A 23,499-nucleotide genomic window follows, 5' to 3' on the forward strand; every position below is an offset into this window, starting at 1 on the left:
GGCAGGCTCAGACGGTGTCAGGCCCAGTATGGATTGCACGTGATTGCACAAAGGTTAGATAGGGTACCGTATCCCCGGATAACATGTATGGATAGCGTACACATTCAAAATATATGTCTCAGGAGGCAGGCTCAGACGGTGTCAGGCACAGTATGGATTTGACGGCCCAGATTACACAGCGGAGGAGCAGGGAGAGGTAAAGATTGCAAATGCTGGGGCCCTGCCCAAGCAAGGGGGGCCCACTCGTGGGCGTCGGTACTGGCACTGGGCCCCTCATAGTACAGCGGTGTGTCTGACGGCGGGTGTGCACCACCACCGTCAGAGACACTTGATTGCACTATGAGGGACCCTGTGCCAGTGCCCGCGCCCAAGAGTCGGCCTACCCACCTGTCCAGGGCAACGGCACTCGCACGGTGTCGTGCGCTAGGTGGTGACCCCGGCCATGGGGGGGGGGAGGCAGCACAGTTAGGGAGTTTTAGAAAGTGGCATATGTTGATGTTGGACATTCAGCTGATGCAAAAGGCGAAATAGGTGAAGTCCCAGGAAGAGGTGGACCAAAGCAAGCCATTTTTCTGTCACCCTATGTGTCATCAGGGGAAGGTGTGACAAAATCCTTGGAAACCCATGCATGGTTCATTTTAATGAAGGTTAGATCATCCACATTTTGGGTTGACAGACGGGTCCTTTTTTCTGTCAGGATTGATCCAGCTGCACTGAAGACTCTTTCCGATAGCACACTTGCAGCTGGGCAAGCGAGCTCCTGTAAGGCTTATTGGGCCAATTCAGGCCAGGTGTCCAGTTTAGCGGCCCAATAGTCAAAGGGGAATGACCTGTGTGGGAGAACATCGATATGGGAGGAAAAGTAGTTTGTAACCATAGTTGACAACTGCTGTCTCCTGTCACTTTCCATTGATGCAGTATTACCAGTTGTGTGAGCGGTATTTGAAAAATCAGTCCACAACATTGTCATGAAACCCCTGTCTCCAACGCCACTTCTGCTGTGTGCACCACGAACACCTCTGCCAAGCTGCCCCCGGCCCGTACGGCTCGTGTGAGAACCATCACCGCTGCTGTGTGCTGGGAATGCCTCAAGCAACCGATTTACCAGAGTTGCTTGTTTATTAGCCAATATTAGGTCAAGGTTCTCCTGTGGCATGATGTTTTGTAATTTGCCTTTATAGCGTGGATCCAGGATGCTGGCCAACCAGTAGTCGTCATCGTTCATCATTTTGGCAATGCGGGTGTCCCTTTTTAGGATCTGCAAGGCATAATCTGACATGTGGGCCAATGTTCCCGGTGTCAATGATGCACTGCGAGTGCTGGGTGGAGGAGCACTTTCTGGCAAATCCACATCCCTCCAGTCACGCACAAACCCTGTACCAGACCTTGCCACGCCAACATTTTCACTTGCCCCACGAGATGCATCCTCCTCCCCTAAGTAATCATCCCCATCATCATCCTCCTCCTCCTCTTCTTCCTCCACCTCGTCCAGGAGAGGTCCCTGAGCAGACAATGGCTGAATGTCATCAAGGATTCCCTCCTCCTCTTCCTCCTCATCAACATTGGCTGCAGACGCCTGCTCCTTAAGGTGCGTCAAAGTTTGCATGAGCAGACGCATAAGTGGGATGCTCATGCTTAGGATGGCGTCGTCTGCGCTTACCAGCCGTGTGCATTCCTCAAAACACTGAAGGACTTTACAGAGGTCTTTCAGCTTCGACCACTGCACACCTGTCAACTCCATGTCTGCTCTCAAAGTGCCTGGCCGTGTATCCTCCCACAAATGCATTATGGCCTGCCTCTGCTCGCACAGCCGCTCCACCATGTGCAGGGTGGAGTTCCACCTTGTTGCAATGTCGATAATGAGGCGGTGGTTGGGAAGGTGGAGCAATCGCTGCAGCTTCTGCATACGAACGGAGTGTACAGGCGACCGGCGGATGTGCGCGCACAGTCTTCGCACCTTCTGGAGCAGGGCTGTTAACTCCGGATAATTTTTGAGGAAGCACTGCACCACCAGGTTCAAGGTGTGAGCCAAGCAAGGTATGTGGCTGAGTTTTGAAAGGGCTATGGCTGCCACAAAATTACGGCCGTTATCACTAACTACCTTGCCTGCCTCAAGATGTACACTGCCCAGCCATGACTCAGTTTGTTGCTTCAAGTACTCGGCCAGCACCTCGGCGGTGTGTCTGTCGCCCAAACACATCATCTGCAACACAGCCTGCTGACGCTTTCCACTAGCTGCTCGATAGGGGGACACATCGTGTGCAACAGTGGCAGCTGCAGATGGAGTGCTCGTACGACTGCGCTCTGTGGACGAGCTTTCGCTTCTGGAGGAGGAGGAGGAGGGTCGAACGCCTACAGCCAACTGTTTCCTATACCGTGGGCTAGGCAGCACTGTCCCACCACCGCTGTCCCCTGTGGACCCTGCATCCACCACATTAACCCAGTGCGCAGTGATGGACACGTAACGGCCCTGGCCATGCCGACTGGACCATGCATCAGTTGTGAGGTGCACCTTTCCGCTCACTGACTGCTTGAGTGCATGGACAATGCGGTCTTTCACATGATGGTGGAGGGCTGGGATGGCTTTGCGAGAGAAGAAGTGTCGACTGGGTAGGTCATAGCGTGGTACTGCATAGGCCATGAGTTCGCGGAAAGCTGTGCTTTCCACCAACCGAAAGGGCATCATCTCAAACGAGATTAGTTTGGCAATGTGGGCGTTCAAACCCAGTGTACGCAGATGAGAGACTGAGTACTTTCTTGACCTACTCATAGTGTCTGGGAGGGTGAGCTGGACTTGAGAGCTGCATATGGTAGCGGTGGACAGGGCGGACTGAGAGAGGGTTGATGATGGTGATGGAGTTGGTGTTCTTTCTGATGGCCTAGAATCAGTCTTTCGTTGATATAACAGTGGGATTCCCTGACTGCTGTGGCCTTGCAACGACACCTCAACATTTGCTGCTGTGATAACCGGGGGGCTTACAGTGGGGGAAACAATGTAGCGTTGCTGACTACCTTCGTTGTGATCAGTTGCACATGTGGCACTTGAGGTTTGGTGTTGTGTCCACGCTTGCAAGTGCATGCTGGTTAAATGTCTAAGCATGCAACTGGTATTCAAATTTTTCAGATTTTTCCCTCGGCTAAAGGTCTTTGCGCACTTCTTACAGATAACCTTGGCCTGATCATGAGTATTTTGTTCAAAAAAGTGCCACACTGCACTCTTCCTACTTTGGCAGACATTTTGCGGCCTAGCACGCTGTGATCTTTTGACCCTCTGGACAAGCTGTCCAGCAACTCTTTTGATGTTTGGAACCTGTCTTTGGAGTGCTACGGGCCTGCCAGATAACAGCTGTTGCGATGTCGATGTCTGCTGTGGATGCTCCTCATCTGAGCTATTGGAAGCAGCACCCTCTTCCCCCAATGGATGCCAATCTGGGTCAACAACTGGGTCATCCATCACCTCCTCTTCTATGTCATGTGCACCTTCCTCTGTGTCACCGTGTATGGTGGTATAGTGTGCGGGAAGGGGCACCTGAGTCTCATCAGGGTCAGAATCTGGCTCTGTACACTGCGAGGACAATGTAGTGCTCTGAGTGAATGTACCAGCAGAATCATCCATCAGCGGCTGTGCATCAGTGCACTCCATGTCAGATTCATCTTGGCCTGGGTAATTCACCATTTGACTTGATAATCCAGGCATGGTATGTGAAAACAGCTCCATGGAGTAATCAGTAGTATGGCCTGCGTCATCCTTCAATCTTGGTTGGGGTGAAGGACACAAGGAAAGGTGTGGTTCATGAACATGAGCCTCCAATGACGACTCAGTGCTTTTACTTTTTACAACTGAAGAAGAGGAGGCGATAGAGCTGGAGGCTGAGTCAGCAATGTAAGACAAAACTTTTTCCTGATGCTCTGGCTTTAAAAGCGGTTTGCCAACTCCTAGAAAACTAAGCGTTCGAGGCCTTATGTAGCCAGACGATGACGCAGGCTCAACACCTCCTGCATTCGGTCCTATTTTGCTCTTGCCACTACCATCAGATCCACCACCAACACCATCATTACCAGCTGCCAACCCCCGCACAATTCCACGGCCTCTTCCACCAGCCTTCCTTATTTTTGGTAGAAATGTAGACAAAATCCAACAAACTATATAGTAATGTAAAACAAGGTACAAGGTGTCTATAGGACAGGGGAGATTTTGAATTTCTGCAGACACTTGTGGACACTGGACACTTTTGGATTGTGTGAGGCCCAATGAATATCTGAGCGCTATGTGACAGGCTCGATGGCACAGCTGTGACCAAAGTGACGAGAGGATAAGGGAGATTTTGAATCTCTGCACACACTTTTGGACACTGGACACTTTTGGATTGTGTGAGGCCCAATGAATATCTGAGCGCTATGTGACAGGCTCGATGGCACAGCTGTGACAAAAGTGACGAGAGGATAAGGGAGATTTTGAATCTCTGCACACACTTTTGGACACTGGACACTTGTGGATTGTGTGAGGCCCAATGAATATCTGAGCGCTATGTGACAGGCTCGATGGCACAGCTGTGACCAAAGTGACTACAGGATAAGGGAGATTTTGAATCTCTGCACACACTTTTGGACACTGGACACTTGTGGATTGTGTGAGGCCCAATCAATATCTGAGCGCTATGTGACAGGCTCGATGGCACAGCTGTGACCAAAGTGACGAGAGGATAAGGGAGATTTTGGATCTCTGCACACACTTTTGGACACTGGACACTTGTGGATTGTGTGAGGCCCAATGAATATCTGAGCGCTATGTGACAGGCTCGATGGCACAGCTGTGACCAAAGTGACGAGAGGATAAGGGAGATTTTGAATCTCTGCACACACTTTTGGACACTGGACACTTTTGGATTTTGTGAGGCCCAATGAATATCTGAGCGCTATGTGACAGGCTCGATGGCACAGCTGTGACCAAAGTGACTACAGGATAAGGGAGATTTTGAATCTCTGCACACACTTTTGGACACTGGACACTTGTGGATTGTGTGAGGCCCAATGAATATCTGAGCGCTATGTGACAGGCTCGATGGCACAGCTGTGACCAAAGTGACTACAGGATAAGGGAGATTTTGAATCTCTGCACACACTTTTGGACACTGGACACTTGTGGATTGTGTGAGGCCCAATGAATATCTGAGCGCTATGTGACAGGCTCGATGGCACAGCTGTGACAAAAGTGACGAGAGGATAAGGGAGATTTTGAATCTCTGCACACACTTTTGGACACTGGACACTTGTGGATTGTGTGAGGCCCAATGAATATCTGAGCGCTATGTGACAGGCTCGATGGCACAGCTGTGACCAAAGTGACTACAGGATAAGGGAGATTTTGAATCTCTGCACACACTTTTGGACACTGGACACTTGTGGATTGTGTGAGGCCCAATGAATATCTGAGCGCTATGTGACAGGCTCGATGGCACAGCTGTGACCAAAGTGACGAGAGGATAAGGGAGATTTTGAATCTCTGCACACACTTTTGGACACTGGACACTTGTGGATTGTGTGAGGCCCAATGAATATCTGAGCGCTATGTGACAGGCTCGATGGCACAGCTGTGACCAAAGTGACTACAGGATAAGGGAGATTGGATTGCTTTTAAAAAAGCAGTTTGCGGAGCAGTGGGTAAACAGCAATGCCAGCCTGTCAGGAAGCCTTAAAAGGCAGCCCAACAACCAACACCACTGATATACCACAATATAGCCTCCCCTTGCACTGCACACACAGTGACTTGTGTGTTGTGCAGGCCAAATTGCTAGCAGCAGAAGCAGTTTTTTTGTCTTCTTCCCTGCCTAACGCTCTCCCTACAGAATCAGCAGCAACCTCTCCCTATACTGAGATCGGCAGAAGTAAGATGGCGGTCGGCGTGCACGCCCTTTTATACCCCCTGTGACGCCCACCAAAGCAAGCCAATCACTTGCATGCCCTTCTGAAAGATGGTGGTGACCCCTGCCTATGTCATCACGTTGCCCACAGTGTCCGTGGATCCTGATTGGCTGTAAAAGAGCGCAAAACAAACTTTTGAAACGCGACTTTGGCGCGTAAGTCGCCGACCTCGTGGCCGACCTCATCCTAGGGTCGGGTTTCGTTTCATGAAACCGGACTTTGACAAAAGTCGGCGACTTTTGAAATTTTTCGACCCGTTTCGCTCAACTCTACTGTATACCATAGCTGCATCTTGCTATATCAGCCTTGATTGGTGTTTGCACTAAACATGGCTTTTTAAGCCCTCTGATGCTGCTGTCAATAAGGACTACGGCATGTAAATGTTTATGAGGGTGTGGGGGCTCCCTGTTATGACTGGGTCACCAAGGAGGAGAGAAAGCCCAAGCTAAGCCACAGAAAACCAGAGAGGTTGGTAACTAAGCGGATTGCAGACCCCTGATCCTATCCACACAACTAGCAGTAGCCGTGGAGCATGCCTACGATGATCCTAGATGCCTCTGCACAGCCGGAGAGCTAACTAAGCCTAAAGCAAGAAAGGGGAGCAGACCCCAAAGGAATAGATAGCCCCCAAACATACTGTATATTGTCGGTGAGACAAGATGAAAACACAAACGCAGGTAGGAAAATAGACTGACCAAACGATGGGGCCCACACTGACTAGACAGGACAGGAAAGGAAAGACACTGTTTGCAATCACGCAAAAAAACCTGCAAAAAAGTCCAACACGTCTGAAGCAAAAAATACTGAAGTCGCACGACTTCGCCCACTATATCAGCACTCTGGTATATTCTGAAAGTACAGCAAAAAGAGGCCAATCTAATAAGGGACAAAAACAAACTGGCACAAGCAGTAACATATGGATGGTGATTCAGCACAGCCCCAGCCGGAGCTGGCTGACCCACACAAAACTGAAATGGACAAAACAAGATCAAATGTAAACAGAATAGCAAATAAACACTTAGCTGAACATGCAGGGACTGAGCTGGAAACTAAGACCTCAGGAGGCAGGAAAAAAATCACCAGCAGGGATAGAGGTAGTCGGCTGTTTTAAATCCCAGTCTGAAACCCCAGATCTCCAATCGTCGTCCTCATTATCAGGTGGCAAGCCTCTGTTAATCATATCAGCTTCATTACCTCCAGTAACCACCAGAGGGAGCCCAGAAAGAGAAAGAACTCGCAACCCCTCTGTCAATTTGACCAGCTCCACTACCTTCAGTAGTAACCAGAGGTAGGCCAGAAAGCGAATTCACAACAGCTCCCTCTTTAATCCCATCGGCACCCTGAGATCAAGATTGAAGGTTGTTGTTTTTAAAATGGTCTCACTTTTGGTGATTTAATGACAGACAGGTCTGCCAAAGTCACTTCAAAACTGAATAGGTCCCTAGAAAAGTAAGTTTTGTTAATTTCCTTGAAAAAATTAAAAATTGTTGCTATAGATTAAACCTTCTAGCATCCTAACAAAATAAAAGGGTATTTTAAAAATGGTGCTGGCATGAGAGAAATGTTATTTAATGACTATTTTATGTGGTATGACTGCCTGGATTAAAGGGATAATTATTGAAAGTTTGAAAATTGCTAGTGTTTGAATTTTTTTGGCAAATGTATGATATTTTTATGAATAAATGCAGAAAATATCAAAATAAATGTACCATGAACATAAAGTACAATGTGTCATGAAAAAACAATGAGATCTGTTAAAGCGTTCTAGATTTGAAAAATTTGGCCCGCTCACTAAGGGATTAAAATCCTGTAGAGCACGCAAGGTCCTCCTGCTCATGCCAGCACATGTTCATGCCCATTTGAAGTTCAACAATTACCATAGGAATGATCCAGAGGAGGCATGGGAGAATGTGGCTAGATGTGACCAAAATATAACTTTTTAGTATGAATTCCACTCGCCGTGTTTGGAGGAAGAAGAAGGATGAGTACAACTCCAAGAACATTGTTCTAACCGTGAAGCATGGTGGGGGAAACATCATACTTTGGGGGTGCCTTTCTGCAAAGAGTACAAGACGACTGCACCACAGTGAAGGGAGGATGGATGGGTTCATGTATCGCAAGATTTTGGTCAAAAACATCCTCACCTCAGTCATAGCACTAAAGATAGGTCGTCGCTGGGTCTTCTAGCATGACAATGACCCGAAACAAACAGCCAGGCAACTATGAAGTGGCTTTGTAAGAAGCATTTCAAGGTTCTGGACTAGCCTAGCCAGTCTTCAGACCTGAAACCGATAGAAAATCTTTGGAGGCAGCTAAAACTAAATGTTGCTCAGTACAGCCCTAAAACCTGAAAGATCTGTAGAAGATTTGTGTGTAGAAGTGGGCCAAATTCCCTGCTGCAGTGTGTGCAACCTTAGTAAAAAGAAAAAAACTACAGGAAAAGTCTGACCTCTGTAATTGCAAATAAAAGTTTCTGTACCAAATATTATGTTACGTTTTTCTATTGTATCAAATACTTATTTCATGCAAAAAAATACAAACTAATTATGTAAAAATCATACAATTTGATTTTCTGGATTTTCTTTAAGATTCTGTCTCTCACGCTTGAAGAGTACCTACGATAAAAACTAGAGCCTTCTACATTCTTTATAGGTGGGAATATTTGAAAAATCGTCAGGGTATCAAATACTTATTTTCCCTTCTGTATATCATGGCACAAGTGTAATATATTATTATGTAGTTTATCACAATCCTGTTTGAAGTTATTCAGTTTTAAAATAATTTTACAAGTTAGGATAACGGGAAACTCTGTTGTTATTGTACAGAAATTCACACTTGGCCTCACTGCACATTTAATGTCGATCATAAAAGTGAAGTTTGGCCAGAAAGACTGGACCTGGTCTTGTAGGGACCATATGAGAACATTCAGCAGCACAGAAGGGGGAGAAGGAAGATTCATCCAATAAGACAGTGATGTCAAACGCAAATACAGAGAGGGCCAAACTAAAAAACTTGGACAAAGTCGTGGGACAACCTTGATATGTATTAACAGTTCTCCACACAGTATAATGGGCCCACATAGTTCTCCATATAGTATAATGGGCCCCACATAGTCCTCCATACAGTATAATGGGCACCACATAGTCCTCCATACAGCATAATAGGCCCCACATAGTCCTCTGTACAGTAAAATATGCTCCATATAGTCTTCCATACAGTATAATGTGCCGAACATTGTCCTCCATACAGAATAATGGGCACCGCATAGTCTTCCATATAGTATAATGGGCCCCACATAGCTCTTCATACAGTAGAACGACCCCTCATGATCTTCCATACAGTATAATGGGGTGGGGTGCAGGCATAGCGGGCCAAATACAATCACCCTGTGTGCAATAAGATATCAGGATTCTAGGAAGGCTACAGCAACATTACTCTCTGCTTTCTCTTACAGGCCCATCATAATATTTTTCTTCAAGTAGTTTTGTTACTTGTCAGCACATTCTATATACGCTGTCATTTGGTTTTGTAGTTTACAGATCTGGGCAGGAAACGTTCAGCATCTCCTAATCCCAGGAGGTAGGTGGATCTTCCAGGTTGTAAGCGCTATAGAAAAGGGCTTTCAACACCAAAAGTCACTTGAACAGTTTTGGGTTGAGGAGAATGTTATGGTTTAGAAGCAAAATGGTGATCACACGATTGTGGCACGGCTGGACTACACAACTGATAAAGCAGCCACAGCCAGTGACTGAGAAGAATCTGTGACTTCTCTGCATTTAGTGGTCACTACTCACCCGGGTAGTCGTATGTAGGAATCTCCTCTTTACACCGCTCATCACCCCTCACATATGTCTCTGTAGTATTATTATGGGTCAGATCTTCACCCTGAAACAAATATTGTAAAAGTCACAGACAGATGGAGAAGTCACCTCTATGATCAGCTCTAATCCTGCCATCTCCACCGTTCTCATTACACAAGTATAAAACATATAATACTGGGGGATAAAACAAGACTGAGCACAAGACCTTCACAGCCGTCTACACATCATAGGGGAGATCTCATGTCACCTTCTCTCCATCTACCTGATGATCCTGAGGAACATGGGGATCTTCTTGTTTACAGTCCTGGGGGAGAAGAGGACGGGGACATCTCTCTGGTGTTGTCTTCTTACTGGATAGATCTGGAGGAAACACATACAGGGACTGAATTCATTCTTTACATATAGATAATTCTAGGCCAAGTGTATTTAGTCCTGTCTGTTACCTGGTGATGTGAGGGGCCGGGGAACCTCCATCATGACGTCCTTGTACAGATCTTTGTGCCCTTCTAAATATTCCCACTCCTCCATGGAGAAATAGACGGTGACATCCTGACACCTTATAGGAACCTGACACATACAATGACACCATCATCCCCCGATACCTTCATAGTGTTACTGTATAATGTCCCAGCATTCCCAGCAGTGTCACCTCTCCAGTCAGCAGCTCAATCATCTTGTAGGCGAGTTCTACGATCCTCTGGTCATTGATGTCCTCATGTATCAGGGGGTGAGGTGGAGGCCCCGTGATTGGGCTCAGGGGTCTTCCCCATCCCTCAGACACAGGGTCCTGACAGCGCTCACTAGAGGTCTTCTTCACTACTGTGTAATCCTGGTTATGGAGAGACACATTAATAAATCTCACTACAGACATTTCCAGAGTCCTCACCTCTCCAGTTCTGTCCATCTGTTATTCCCATAGATAAGTATGATGTAATGTGATGTCATCAGAACCTCTCACCTCTCCAGCAAGCCTGAAGAGGATCTCTAGGGTGAGGTGTAATATCTTCTCCGCCATCTTGTCTCTGTCCATATCCATCTTTGATGGGTAAATCAGGAAAATTCTCTTATATAGAAGATCTTCACTGAGAGGATCCGATATTGTAGAGACCTGAATGAGAAGAAGATGAGCCGATGTAACATCATAAAAATCCTGTGTAATAATACAATTACTGGAGATAATAAATCTCCTCATATGTTTCCCTTATTATTTTACAGTATTTACAGAAGAAACAGAGAGATCCCAAAGTCTCAATGTCCAGTATTTTATGGGGTAGGCTTTCCTATATTACAAGAAAAACACCGGAAAAGCAGATATTAAAAGGTTTCAAAAGAAAATTGGGTCCAATAATTCTTGTAAAAAGAGAAGAAACATATAAAAAGCAGAAGTCACATGTTATTTTTTTAACACCTTAAACATTATTTTAAAAATAATTAACTCTTTTGGGCACCGGAACATAGATGTACACCGCAGGGACGGCACAGGTCTCCTGATATCTCGTCTCCCAAGATTTCAATCTACGCATACCTTTAGATTATGAGAGGCACCCCCAAATTTGGGGGAAAAACAGTGCATTTTATAATCCGAATAATACGGTACATCAGATAGCCGGCACAACAGTTTATGAATGTTTCTTCTGGATTATGCAGAATAAAGAACTTTCCGGTTACATTTGGCAGTACATAACTTTTGTTACGAGCTACGACAGCCAGCAAACCATTATGGGAAGGCCCATCATCTCCTGTGGGGACCATATGGGGCGAGATGTGTCGCTTTGGTCCTCCCGGTTGATTTGTGAGGACGTCACTGGCTGAGGTGCATCGGTACGACTCCTCACTAGTACTCTAAAAATCCATTAGATGAGGGGCCACACACTCCTTGCTGTGACACTGCATCTTCAGCTCTTCGCAGGAGAACTCGTGTCCCAGTTTGGCGACACTGTAGCTTCCTCTCTAGTATAGACAACAGTTTGCTTAAATCCTGTTTGTCTAAGGTAAGGAATCCTACCTTAAATGCATCCCCTTTAATTAGGCCTTCTGCTCACCCAGGTAAAGTTCCCTACCACTTAAAGGGAAGGCGCCATAAAAAAACCCCAACAAATTCAACAATTGAAAGTATCTAATGTATGTAATATGTAACCCTGCTCCATCCATTACTACTCCCATAGAAGCACACAGAGCGGGGCCACACCTTACACCACTACCTCTATAGAAGTGGACAGAGCAGGGTCACACATTACATCACTATTCCCATAGAAGTGGAGGGATCGGGGTCACACATTACACTATTATTCTCATAGAAGTGCAATGCGCTGGGTCATATAGTGCTCTACAGTATAATAACCCCAAATAGTGCTTCTCAGCAAAATGGCCCCATACGGAGCACCACAGTATAATGGCCGCATATAGTACTCCACAGTATAATGGCCCCATATAGTACTCCACAATATAATGGCCCCATATAGTGCTCCACAGTATAATGGCCCCATATAGTGCTGCACAGTATAATGGCCCCATATAGAGCACCACAGTATAATGGCCCCATATAGTGCTCCACAGTATAATGGCCCCATATAGTGCTCCACAGTATAATGGCCACATATAGTGCACCACAGTATAATGGCCGTATATAGTACTCCACAGTATAATGGCCCCATATAGAGTACCGCAGTATAATGGCCCCATATAGTACTCCACAGTATAATGGCCCCATATAGAGCACCACAGTATAATGGCCCCATATAGAGCACCACAGTATAATGGCCCCATATAGTGCTCCACAGTATAATGGCCCCATATAGTGCACCACAGTATAATGGCCGCATATAGTACTTCACAGTATAATGGCCCCATATAGAGTACCACAGTATAATGTCCCCATATAGTACTCCACAGTATAATGGCCCCATATAGAGCACCACAGTATAATGGCCCCATATAGTGCTCCACAGTATAATGGCCCCATATAGTGCACCACAGTATAATGGCCGTATATAGTACTCCACAGTATAATGGCCCCATATAGAGTACCACAGTATAATGGCCCCATATACTTCTCCACAGTATAATGGCCCCATATAGTGCACCACAGTATAATGGCCGTATATAGTACTCCACAGTATAATGGCCCCATATAGAGCACCACAGTATAATGGCCCCATATAGAGCACCACAGTATAATGGCCCCATATAGTGCTCCACAGTATAATGGCCCCATATAGTGCTCCACAGTATAATGGCCCCATATAGTGCACCACAGTATAATGGCCGCATATAGTACTCCACAGTATAATGGCCCCATATAGAGTACCACAGTATAATGGCCCAATATAATGCTCCACAGTATAATGGCCCCATATAGTGCTCCACAGTTGAATGGCCCCATATAGAGCACCACAGTATAATGGCCCCATACATTGCTCCACAGTATAATGGCCCCATATAGCACTCCACAGTATAATGGCCCCATATAGAGTACCACAATATAATGGCCCCATATGGTGCTCCACAGTATAATGGCCCAATATAGCGCACCACAGTTTAACGGCCCCATATAATGCTCCACAGTATAATGGCCCCATATAGAGCACCACAGCATAATGGCCCCATATAGAGCACCACAGCATAATGGCCCCATATAGAGCTCCACAGTATAATGGCCCCATATAGCGCACCAAAGTATAATGGCCCCATATATTGCTCCACAGTATAATGGCCCCATATAGAGCACCACAGTATAATGGCCCCATACAGAGCACCACAGTATAATGGCCCCATACAGTGCTCCACAGTACAGTATAATGGCCCCATATAGTGCTCCACAGTATAATGGCCTTATATAGTTCACCACAGAATAATGGCCTCATATATTGCACCACAGTATAATGGCCCAATATAGCGCACCACAGTATAGTGGCCCCATATATAGTGCTCCACAGTATAATGGCCCCATATAATGCTCCACAGTATAATGGCCCCATATAGAGCACCACAGTATGATGGCCCCATATAATGCTCTACAGTATAATGGCCCCATAGAGAGCACCACAGTATAATGGCCCCATATAGTGCTCCACAGTATAATGGCCCCATATAGTGCTCCACAGTATAATGGCCCCATATAGTGCACCACAGTATAATGGCCGCATATAGTACTCCACAGTATAATGGCCCCATATAGAGTACCACAGTATAATGGCCCAATATAATGCTCCACAGTATAATGGCCCCATATAGTGCTCCACAGTTGAATCGCCCCATATAATGCTCCACAGTATAATGGCCCCATATAGAGCACCACAGTATGATGGCCCCATATAATGCTCCACAGTATAATGGCCCCATATAGAGCACCACAGTATGATGGCCCCATATAATGCTCCACAGTATAATGGCCCCATATAGAGCACCACAGTATAATGGCCCCATATAGTACACCACAGTATAATGACCCCATATAGTGCTCCACAGTATAATGGCCCCATATAGTCCTCCACAGTATAATGGCCCCATATAGAGCACCACAGTATAATGGCCCCATACATTGCTCCACAGTATAATGGCCCCATATAGAGCACCACAGTATACTGGCCCCATATAGCACTCCACAGTATAATGGCCCCATATAGAGCACCACAATATAATGGCCCCATATGGTGCTCCACAGTATAATGGCCCAATATAGAGCACCACAGTTTAATGGCCCCATATAGAGCACCACAGCATAATGGCCCCATATAGAGCACCACAGTATAATGGCCCCATATAGAGCACCACAGTATAATGGCCCCATATAGAGCACCACAGTATAATGGCCCCATATAGTGCTCCACAGTACAGTATAATGGCCCCATATAGTGCTCAACAGTATAATGGCCTTATATAGTTCACCACAGAATAATGGCCTCATATATTGCACCACAGTATAATGGCCCCATATAGTGCACCACAGTATAATGGCCCAATATAGCGCACCACAGTATAGTGGCCCCATATATAGTGCTCCACAGTATAATGGCCCCATATAATGCTCCACAGTATAATGGCCCCATATAGAGCACCACAGTATGATGGCCCCATATAATGCTCCACAGTATAATGGCCCCATATAGAGCACCACAGTATAATGGCCCCATATAGTACACCACAGTATAATGACCCCATATAGTGCTCCACAGTATAATGGCCCCATATAGTCCTCCACAGTATAATGGCCCCATATAGTGCTCCACAGTATTATGGCCCCATATAGTGCTCCACAGTACAGTATAATGGCCCCATATAGTGCTCCATAGTATAATGGCCTTATATACAGTAGTTCACCACAGAATAATGGCCTAATATATTGCAGCACAGTATAATGGCCCCATATAGTGCACCACAGTATAATGGCCCAATATAGCGCACCACAGTATAGTGGCCCCATATATAGTGCTCCACAGTATAATGGCCCCATATAGAGCACCACAGTATGATGGCCCCATATAATGCTCCATAGTATAATGGCCCCATATAGAGCACCACAGTATAATGACCCCATATAGTGCTCCACAGTATAATGGCCCCATATAGTCCTCCACAGTATAATGGCCCCATATAGTGATCCACAGTATAGTGGCCCCATATAGTGTTCCACAGTATATTGGCCGCATACAGTGTTCCATAGTGTAATGGCACATACAGTGTTCCACAGTGTAATGGTCTCATACAGTGCTCCACAGTGTAATGGTCTCATACAGTGCTCCACAGTGTAATGGCCTCATACAGTGCTCCACAGTGTAATCAGTGTAATGGCCCCATATAGTGCCCAACAGTATAATAGACTCACATAGTGCTCCACAATATATTTGCCCCAAATAGTGCATCCTGGTATATGGCCCCATCCTTGCCTATGGCCCCATCCTGGCATATGTCCCTCAATCCTGGTATTTTGCCCCTAATCTAGTATATGGCCCCTCCATCCTGGTATATATGTCCCCACCATCATGGTATGTATGTCCCCATCGCTGGTATATAGCCCCATATATTCAATACATAGAAAAAACACATGTACTTACCTTCCCTGCGCTCCCACACAGTGTTGAATCCTGTTCATTGTATTCAGAGCACAGCAGATGATGATCTCCCTGCTGTGCTCTGAGCAGGACGGCAGTGAGCGGTGGTCAGCAGTCGGTAATGTAATACTGAGAACAGGCTGTGATCACCGCTCCCCGCCACCTCTGAAGATACTCACCTCACCTGGAACCTCCATTCCCCGGCACTTCCTCTCCCCGGCAGGAATGTGTACGATAAAGGGAAAACGAAGTTAGCAGCATACAGTGCAGGCTACACAAGTATGACCGCAATCCCCTCCCAGCGCTGTGACCTTGGCAACCCAGGTCACAGCTAAGAGGCAGGAGAAGCAGCCTCAAAGCAAGAGATGTAGTCAGACGGTGACCACAGTCTCTTATGCCCAGAGAAAAACTTTTAAAGTTGTACATTTAATTTTATATTAAAACTAATTGATTATATAATCAATAATTATTAAATACAACATTAAAAATCGAGGCACCTTCCCTTTAAGCAGGCCTCCTGGCCTGAGAGAAGGACCTTGCCCTGCTGGTTTGTCTCGGCTATGCTCACTGCCTGGAATCAGGATTCCCACTACCATTATATCTTTCCTTTCCTTCAGAATGTACTATCACAGTATAATGGCCCCATATAGAGCACCACAGTATGATGGCCCCATATAATGCTCCACAGTATAATGGCCCCATATAGAGCACCACAGTATGATGGCCCCATATAATGCTCCACAGTATAATGGCCCCATATAGAGCACCACAGTATAATGGCCCCATATAGTGCTCCACAGTACAGTATAATGGCCCCATATAGTGCTCCACAGTATAATGGCCTTATATAGTTCACCACAGAATAATGGCCTCATATATTGCACCACAGTATAATGGCCCCATATAGTGCACCACAGTATAATGGCCCAATATAGCGCACCACAGTACAGTGGCCCAATATAGCGCACCACAGTACAGTGGCCCCATATATAGTGCTCCATAGTATAATGGCCCCATATAATGCTCCACAGAATAATGGCCCCATATAGAGCACCACAGTATGATGGCCCCATATAATGCTCCACAGTATAATGGCCCCATATAGAGCACCACAGTATAATGGCCCCATATAGTGCTCCACAGTACAGTATAATGGCCCCATATAGTGCTCCACAGTAAAATGGCCTTATATAGTTCACCACAGAATAATGGCCTCATATATTGCACCACAGTATAATGGCCCCATATAGTGCACCACAGTATAATGGCCCAATATAGCGCACCACAGTATAGTGGCCCCATATATAGTGCTCCACAGTATAATGGCCCCATATAATGCTCCACAGTATAATGGCCCCATATAGAGCACCACAGTATGATGGCCCCATATAATGCTCCACAGTATAATGGCCCCATATAGAGCACCACAGTATAATGGCCCCATATAGTACACCACAGTATAATGACCCCATATAGTGCTCCACAGTATAATGACCCCATATAATGCTCCACAGTATAATGGCCCCATATAGTCCTCCACAGTATAATGGCCCCATATAGTGATCCACAGTATAGTGGCCCCATATAGTGTTCCACAGTATATTGGTCCCATACAGTGTTCCATAGTGTAATGGCACATACAGTGTTCCATAGTGTAATGGCACATACAGTGTTCCACAGTGTAATGATCTCATACAGTGCTCCACAGTGTAATGGTCTCATACAGTGCTCCACAGTGTAATGGCCTCATACAGTTCTCCACAGTGTAATCAGTGTAATGGCCCCATATAGTGCCCAACAGTATAATGGACTCACATAGTGCTCCACAATATATTTGCCCCAAATAGTGCATCCTGGTATATGGCCCCATCCTTGCATATGTCCCTCAATCCTGGTATTTTGCCCCTAATCTAGTATATGGCCCCTCCATCCTGATATATATGTCCCCACCATCATGGTATGTATGTCCCCATCGCTGGTATATAGCCCCATATATTCAATACATAAAAAAAACACATGTACTTACCTTCCCTGCGCTCCCACACAGTGTTGAATCCTGTTCATTGTATTCAGAGCACAGCAGATGATGATCTCCCTGCTGTGCTCTGAGCAGGACGGCAGTGAGCGGTGGTCAGCAGTCGGTAATGTAATACTGAGAACAGGCTGTGATCACCGCTCCCCACCACCTCTGAAGATACTCACCTCACCTGGAACCTCCATTCCCCGGCACTTCCTCTCCCTGGCAGGAATGTGTACGATAAAGGGAAAACGAAGTTAGCAGCATACAGTGCAGGCTACACAAGTATGACCGCAATCCCCTCCCAGCACTGTGACCTTGACAACCCAGGTCACAGCTAAGAGGCAGGAGAAGCAGCCTCAAATCAAGAGATGTAGTCAGACGGTGACCACAGTCTCTTATGCCCAGAGAAAAACTTTTAAAGTTGTACATTTAATTTTATATTAAAACTAATTGATTATATAATCAATAATTATTAAATACAACATTAAAAATCGAGGCACCTTCCCTTTAAGCAGGCCTCAGATAAGGACCTTGCCCTGCTGGTTTGTCTCGGCTATGCTCACTGCCTGGAATCAGGATTCCCACTGCCATTATATCTTTCCTTTCCTTCAGAATGTACTATCACAGTATAATGGCCCCATATAGAGCACCACAGTATGATGGCCCCATATAATGCTCCACAGTATAATGGCCCCATATAGAGCACCACAGTATAATGGCCCCATATAGTGCTCCACAGTACAGTATAATGGCCCCATATAGTGCTCCACAGTATAATGGCCTTATATAGTTCACCACAGAATAATGGCCTCATATATTGCACCACAGTATAATGGCCCCATATAGTGCACCACAGTATAATGGCCCAATATAGCGCACCACAGTACAGTGGCCCAATATAGCGCACCACAGTACAGTGGCCCCATATATAGTGCTCCATAGTATAATGGCCCCATATAATGCTCCACAGAATAATGGCCCCATATAGAGCACCACAGTATGATGGCCCCATATAATGCTCCACAGTATAATGGCCCCATATAGAGCACCACAGTATAATGGCCCCATATAGTGCTCCACAGTACAGTATAATGGCCCCATATAGTGCTCCACAGTATAATGGCCTTATATAGTTCACCACAGAATAATGGCCCCATATATTGCACCACAGTATAATGGCCCCATATAGTGCACCACAGTATAATGGCCCAATATAGCGCACCACAGTATAGTGGCCCCATATATAGTGCTCCACAGTATAATGGCCCCATATAATGCTCCACAGTATAATGGCCCCATATAGAGCACCACAGTATGATGGCCCCATATAATGCTCCACAGTATAATGGCCCCATATAGAGCACCACAGTATAATGGCCCCATATAGTACACCACAGTATAATGACCCCATATAGTGCTCCACAGTATAATGACCCCATATAGTGCTCCACAGTATAATGACCCCATATAGTCCTCCACAGTATAATGGCCCCATATAGTGATCCACAGTATAGTGGCCCCATATAGTGTTCCACAGTATATTGGCCTCATAGTGTTCCATAGTGTAATGGCACATACAGTGTTCCATAGTGTAATGGCACATACAGTGTTCCACAGTGTAATGATCTCATACAGAGCTCCACAGTGTAATGGTCTCATATAGTGCTCCACAGTGTAATGGTCTCATACAGTGCTCCACAGTGTAATGGCCTCATACAGTTCTCCACAGTGTAATCAGTGTAATGGCCCCATATAGTGCCCAACAGTATAATGGACTCACATAGTGCTCCACAATATATTTGCCCCAAATAGTGCATCCTGGTATATGGCCCCATCCTTGCATATGTCCCTCAATCCTGGTATTTTTCCCCTAGTATATGGCCCCTCCATCCTGGTATATATGTCCCCACCATCATGGTATGTATGTCCCCATCGCTGGTATATAGCCCCATATATTCAATACATAGAAAAAACACATGTACTTACCTTCCCTGCGCTCCCACACAGTGTTGAATCCTGTTCATTGTATTCAGAGCACAGCAGATGATGATCTCCCTGCTGTGCTCTGAGCAGGTCAGCAGTGAGCGGTGATCGGTGATAAGCAGTCGGTAATGTAATACTGAGAACAGACTGTGATCACCGCTCCCCGCCACTTCTGAAGATACTCACCTCACCTGGAACCTCCATTCCCTGGCACTTCCTCTCCCCGGCAGGAATGTGTACGATAAAGGGAAAACGAAGTTAGCAGCATACAGTGCAGGCTACACAAATATGGCCGCAATCCCCTCCCAGCACTGTGACCTTGACAGTCCAGGTCACAGCTAAGAGGCAGGAGAAGCAGCCTCAAAGCAAGAGATGTAGTCAGACGGTGACCACAGTCTCTTATGCCCAGAGAAAAACTTTTAAAGTTATACATTTAATTTTGTATTAAAACTAATTGATTATATAATCAATAATTATTAAATACAACATTAAAAATCGAGGCACCTTCCCTTTAATTAGGCCTCCTGGCCTGATATAAGGACCTCGCCCTGCTGGTTTGTCTCGGCTATGCTCACTGCCTGGAATCAGGATTCCCACTGCCATTATATCTTTCCTTTCCATCAGAATGTACTATCTCAGTATGATGGCCCCCACAGCCCCTCAAACAGTATTATGGCCATCGCAGTCTGCTGCACAAAATAAGGACCCCCACTCAGTATGGAGACCCTTACAGTCCACCACAGCCCCTTACTCACCATAATGGCCTCCACAGAGTATGGGAGCCCCCACAGCACTGCACTTAATTTGATGTCCACACAATTCCTGATATTAAAAAAACAAAAAAAACAACACACTACTCACCCAACCCTGTTCCCGAGGTGCGCTGCTCCAGTCTGTGCAGTGTGAGTACTGAGGCTCCATACTACAGATGTGATGTAGTGACATCATTGTGCCCGCAGAGCATGGAGTCTCAGACTCACAGGAGAAGGCTGATAGGGAGTCGAAAGCTCCTGATCCACCAAACTCACTATTCTATTCAATAGTCTAATTGTCACGATAATGTGGCTATCGCTAAAATTGTGATGATTGGGAAAGCGAGGATGACCAGTGCTGAGAAGCACAAATCTTCTCAATTCACAGGCTCCATAGCAGCCGCGTGGGCTGTCGTTATGGATGTTACCCCGTGTCTATTCAACTATCATGTGGTAAGTATCTCATAGGTCCTGGGATCTTTAGTATCTGCACCAAGAATGGGGCTAAGGCCAGGTTCACATAGCGTTTGGCAGGTCCGTTTAACGGATAGCATTACAAGGTGGCATTAATGCGATGTAACGCATCTGTTAACGCTGCCATCCGTTAACGCTGATTATTACAGCTGACACCCGGCACTATGTGTCAGGGGCGGTCATGGACCGCCCCTGACACATTAACCCCTGGCACACTGCGATCAAACACGATCGCAATGTACCGGGGGTTTAGGGAAGCATCGGCAGGGAGGGGGCTCCCTCCGTGCTTCCCTGAGACCCCCACAGCAGCGCAATGTGCAGCGCTGCTGCGGGGGCCTCCTTCCCTGCAGGTCCCAGGATCCAAAATGGCGGTGGGGACCTTCGGGGGCCTGGAGGGAGCTGGCTTCCTCACTGCCTGCACAGCCTTCTGCACTGCCTGTGACAGATCGCTGATCTGTCACATGACAGTTATGTCCCCCCTGGAACATTGTAATAAACTTAAAAAAAAAAAAAGTGCAAAAATAATTTATAAAAAAAATCGCTAACTAAATTAAAAAAAAATTCCCTAATAAATTCATTTTTGGGAAATAATAAAAAAAAAAAAACAATAAAAGTACACATATTTGGTATCGTCGCATCCGTAACGACCCGCCCTATAAAACTGTCCCATTAGTTAACCCCCTTAGCGAACCACTTAAAAAATAAAAATAAAAAACAAACCAAAAAATAAAGCTTTATCATCATACCGCCGAACAAAAAGTGCAATAACGCGCAATCAAAAAGACGGATATAAATAACCATGGTACCGCTGAAAACGTCATCTTGTCCCGCAAAAAACGAGCCGCCATACAGCGTCATCCGCAAAAAAATAAAAAAAGTTATAGCTCGCAGAATAAAGCGATGCAAAAATAATTTTTTATATAAAATTGTTTTCATTGCATAAAAGCGCCAAAAAGGTATCGCTGTAATCGTACTGACCCGAAGAATAAAACCGACTTATCAATTTTACCGCACGCGAAATGGTGTAAACGCACCCCCCAAAAGAAATTCTTGAAATGCTGTTTTTTGTTCATTCTGCGTCCCAAAAATCGGAATAAAAAGCGATCAAAAAACGTCACGCGCCCGAAAATTATACCAATAAAAACGTCAACTCGTCCCGCAAAAAATAAGACCTCACATGACTCGGTGGGTCAAAATATGGAAAAATTATAGCTCTCAAAATGTGGTGATGGCAAAAACTATTTTTACAATAAAAAGCGTCTTTTAGCGAGCGACATCCGTCAAACATAAAAACCGCCATAAATAGTAAATCAAACCCCCCGTTATCACCCCCTTAGTTAGGGAAAAATAATAAAATTAAAAAAATGTATTTATTTCCATTTTCCCATTAGGGCTAGGGTTAGGGTTGAGATTAGGGTTAGGGTTGGAGTTAGAATTGGAGGGTTTCCACTGTTTGGGCACATCAGGAGCTCTCCAAATGCAATATGGTGTCTGATCTCAATTCCAGTCAATTCTGTGCTGAAAAAGTCAAATGGTGCTCCTTCCTTTTCAAGCTCTGCCATGTGCCCAAACAGTGTTTTACCCCACATATGGAGTATGAGCCTACTCAGGACAAATTGCAAAACAAATTTTGGGGTCCAATTTCTCCTGTTACCCTTAGGAAAATAAAAAATTGGGGGCAAAAATATCATTTTTGTGGAAAAAATATGATTTTTTTATTTTCACGCCCGTGCGTTATAAACTTCTGTGAAGCCCTTGGGGGTTCAAAGTGCTCACCACACATCTAGATAAGTTCCTTAGGGGGTCTAGATTCCAAAATGGGGTCACTTGCGGGGGTTTTCACTGTTTAAGTACATCAGGGGCTCTCCAAAGGCAACATGACACCCGCAGACCATTCCATCAAAGTCTGCATTCCAAAACGTCACTACTTCCCTTCCAAGCCCTGACGTGTGCCCATACAGTAGTTTTCTCCCACATATGGGGTATCAGCATACTCAGGACAAATTGGACAACAACTTTTGGGGTCCAATTTCTCCTGTTACCATTGGGAAATTAAAAAAATTGGGGACTAAAAGATCATGTTTGTGGAAAAAATATGATTTTTTTTATTTTCACGTCCAGGCGTTATAAACTTCTGTGAAGCCCTTGGGGGTTTAAAGTGCTCACCACACATCTAGATAAGTTCCTAAGGGGGTCTAGTTTCCAAAATGGTGTCATTTGTGGGGGGTTTCCACTGTTTAGGCACATCAGGGGCTTTCCAAACGCGGCATGGCGTCCAATCCCAATTCCAGCCAAATGGCGCTGCTTCCCTTCCGAGCTCTGCCATGCGCCCAAATAGTGGTTTACCCCCACATATGGGGTATCAGTGTAGTCAGGACAAATTGCACAATAACTTTTGGGGTCCTGTTACCTTTGGAAAAATAAAAATTGAGGGTGAAAAGATCATTTTTGTGGAAAAAATATGATTTTTAAATTGT

General features: G+C 45.6%; 1 protein-coding gene across 1 annotated transcript in view; it reads right to left on the minus strand.

Moving 5' to 3' along the window:
- Window positions 1–23,499, minus strand: part of LOC141055868 (uncharacterized) — a 172,926-nt gene that overhangs the window by 85,643 nt on the left and 63,784 nt on the right. The window contains 5 exon segments of the mRNA XM_073552585.1: window positions 9,717–9,807; window positions 10,006–10,103; window positions 10,187–10,310; window positions 10,393–10,572; window positions 10,702–10,851. Coding sequence (XP_073408686.1) covers window positions 9,717–9,807; window positions 10,006–10,103; window positions 10,187–10,310; window positions 10,393–10,572; window positions 10,702–10,851 — 643 coding nt within the window.

The sequence above is a fragment of the Dendrobates tinctorius genome, unplaced genomic scaffold, assembly GCF_039654945.1.
Source record: "Dendrobates tinctorius isolate UK_male_01 unplaced genomic scaffold, ASM3965494v1 ptg000192l, whole genome shotgun sequence".
Lineage (NCBI taxonomy): Eukaryota > Metazoa > Chordata > Amphibia > Anura > Dendrobatidae > Dendrobates > Dendrobates tinctorius.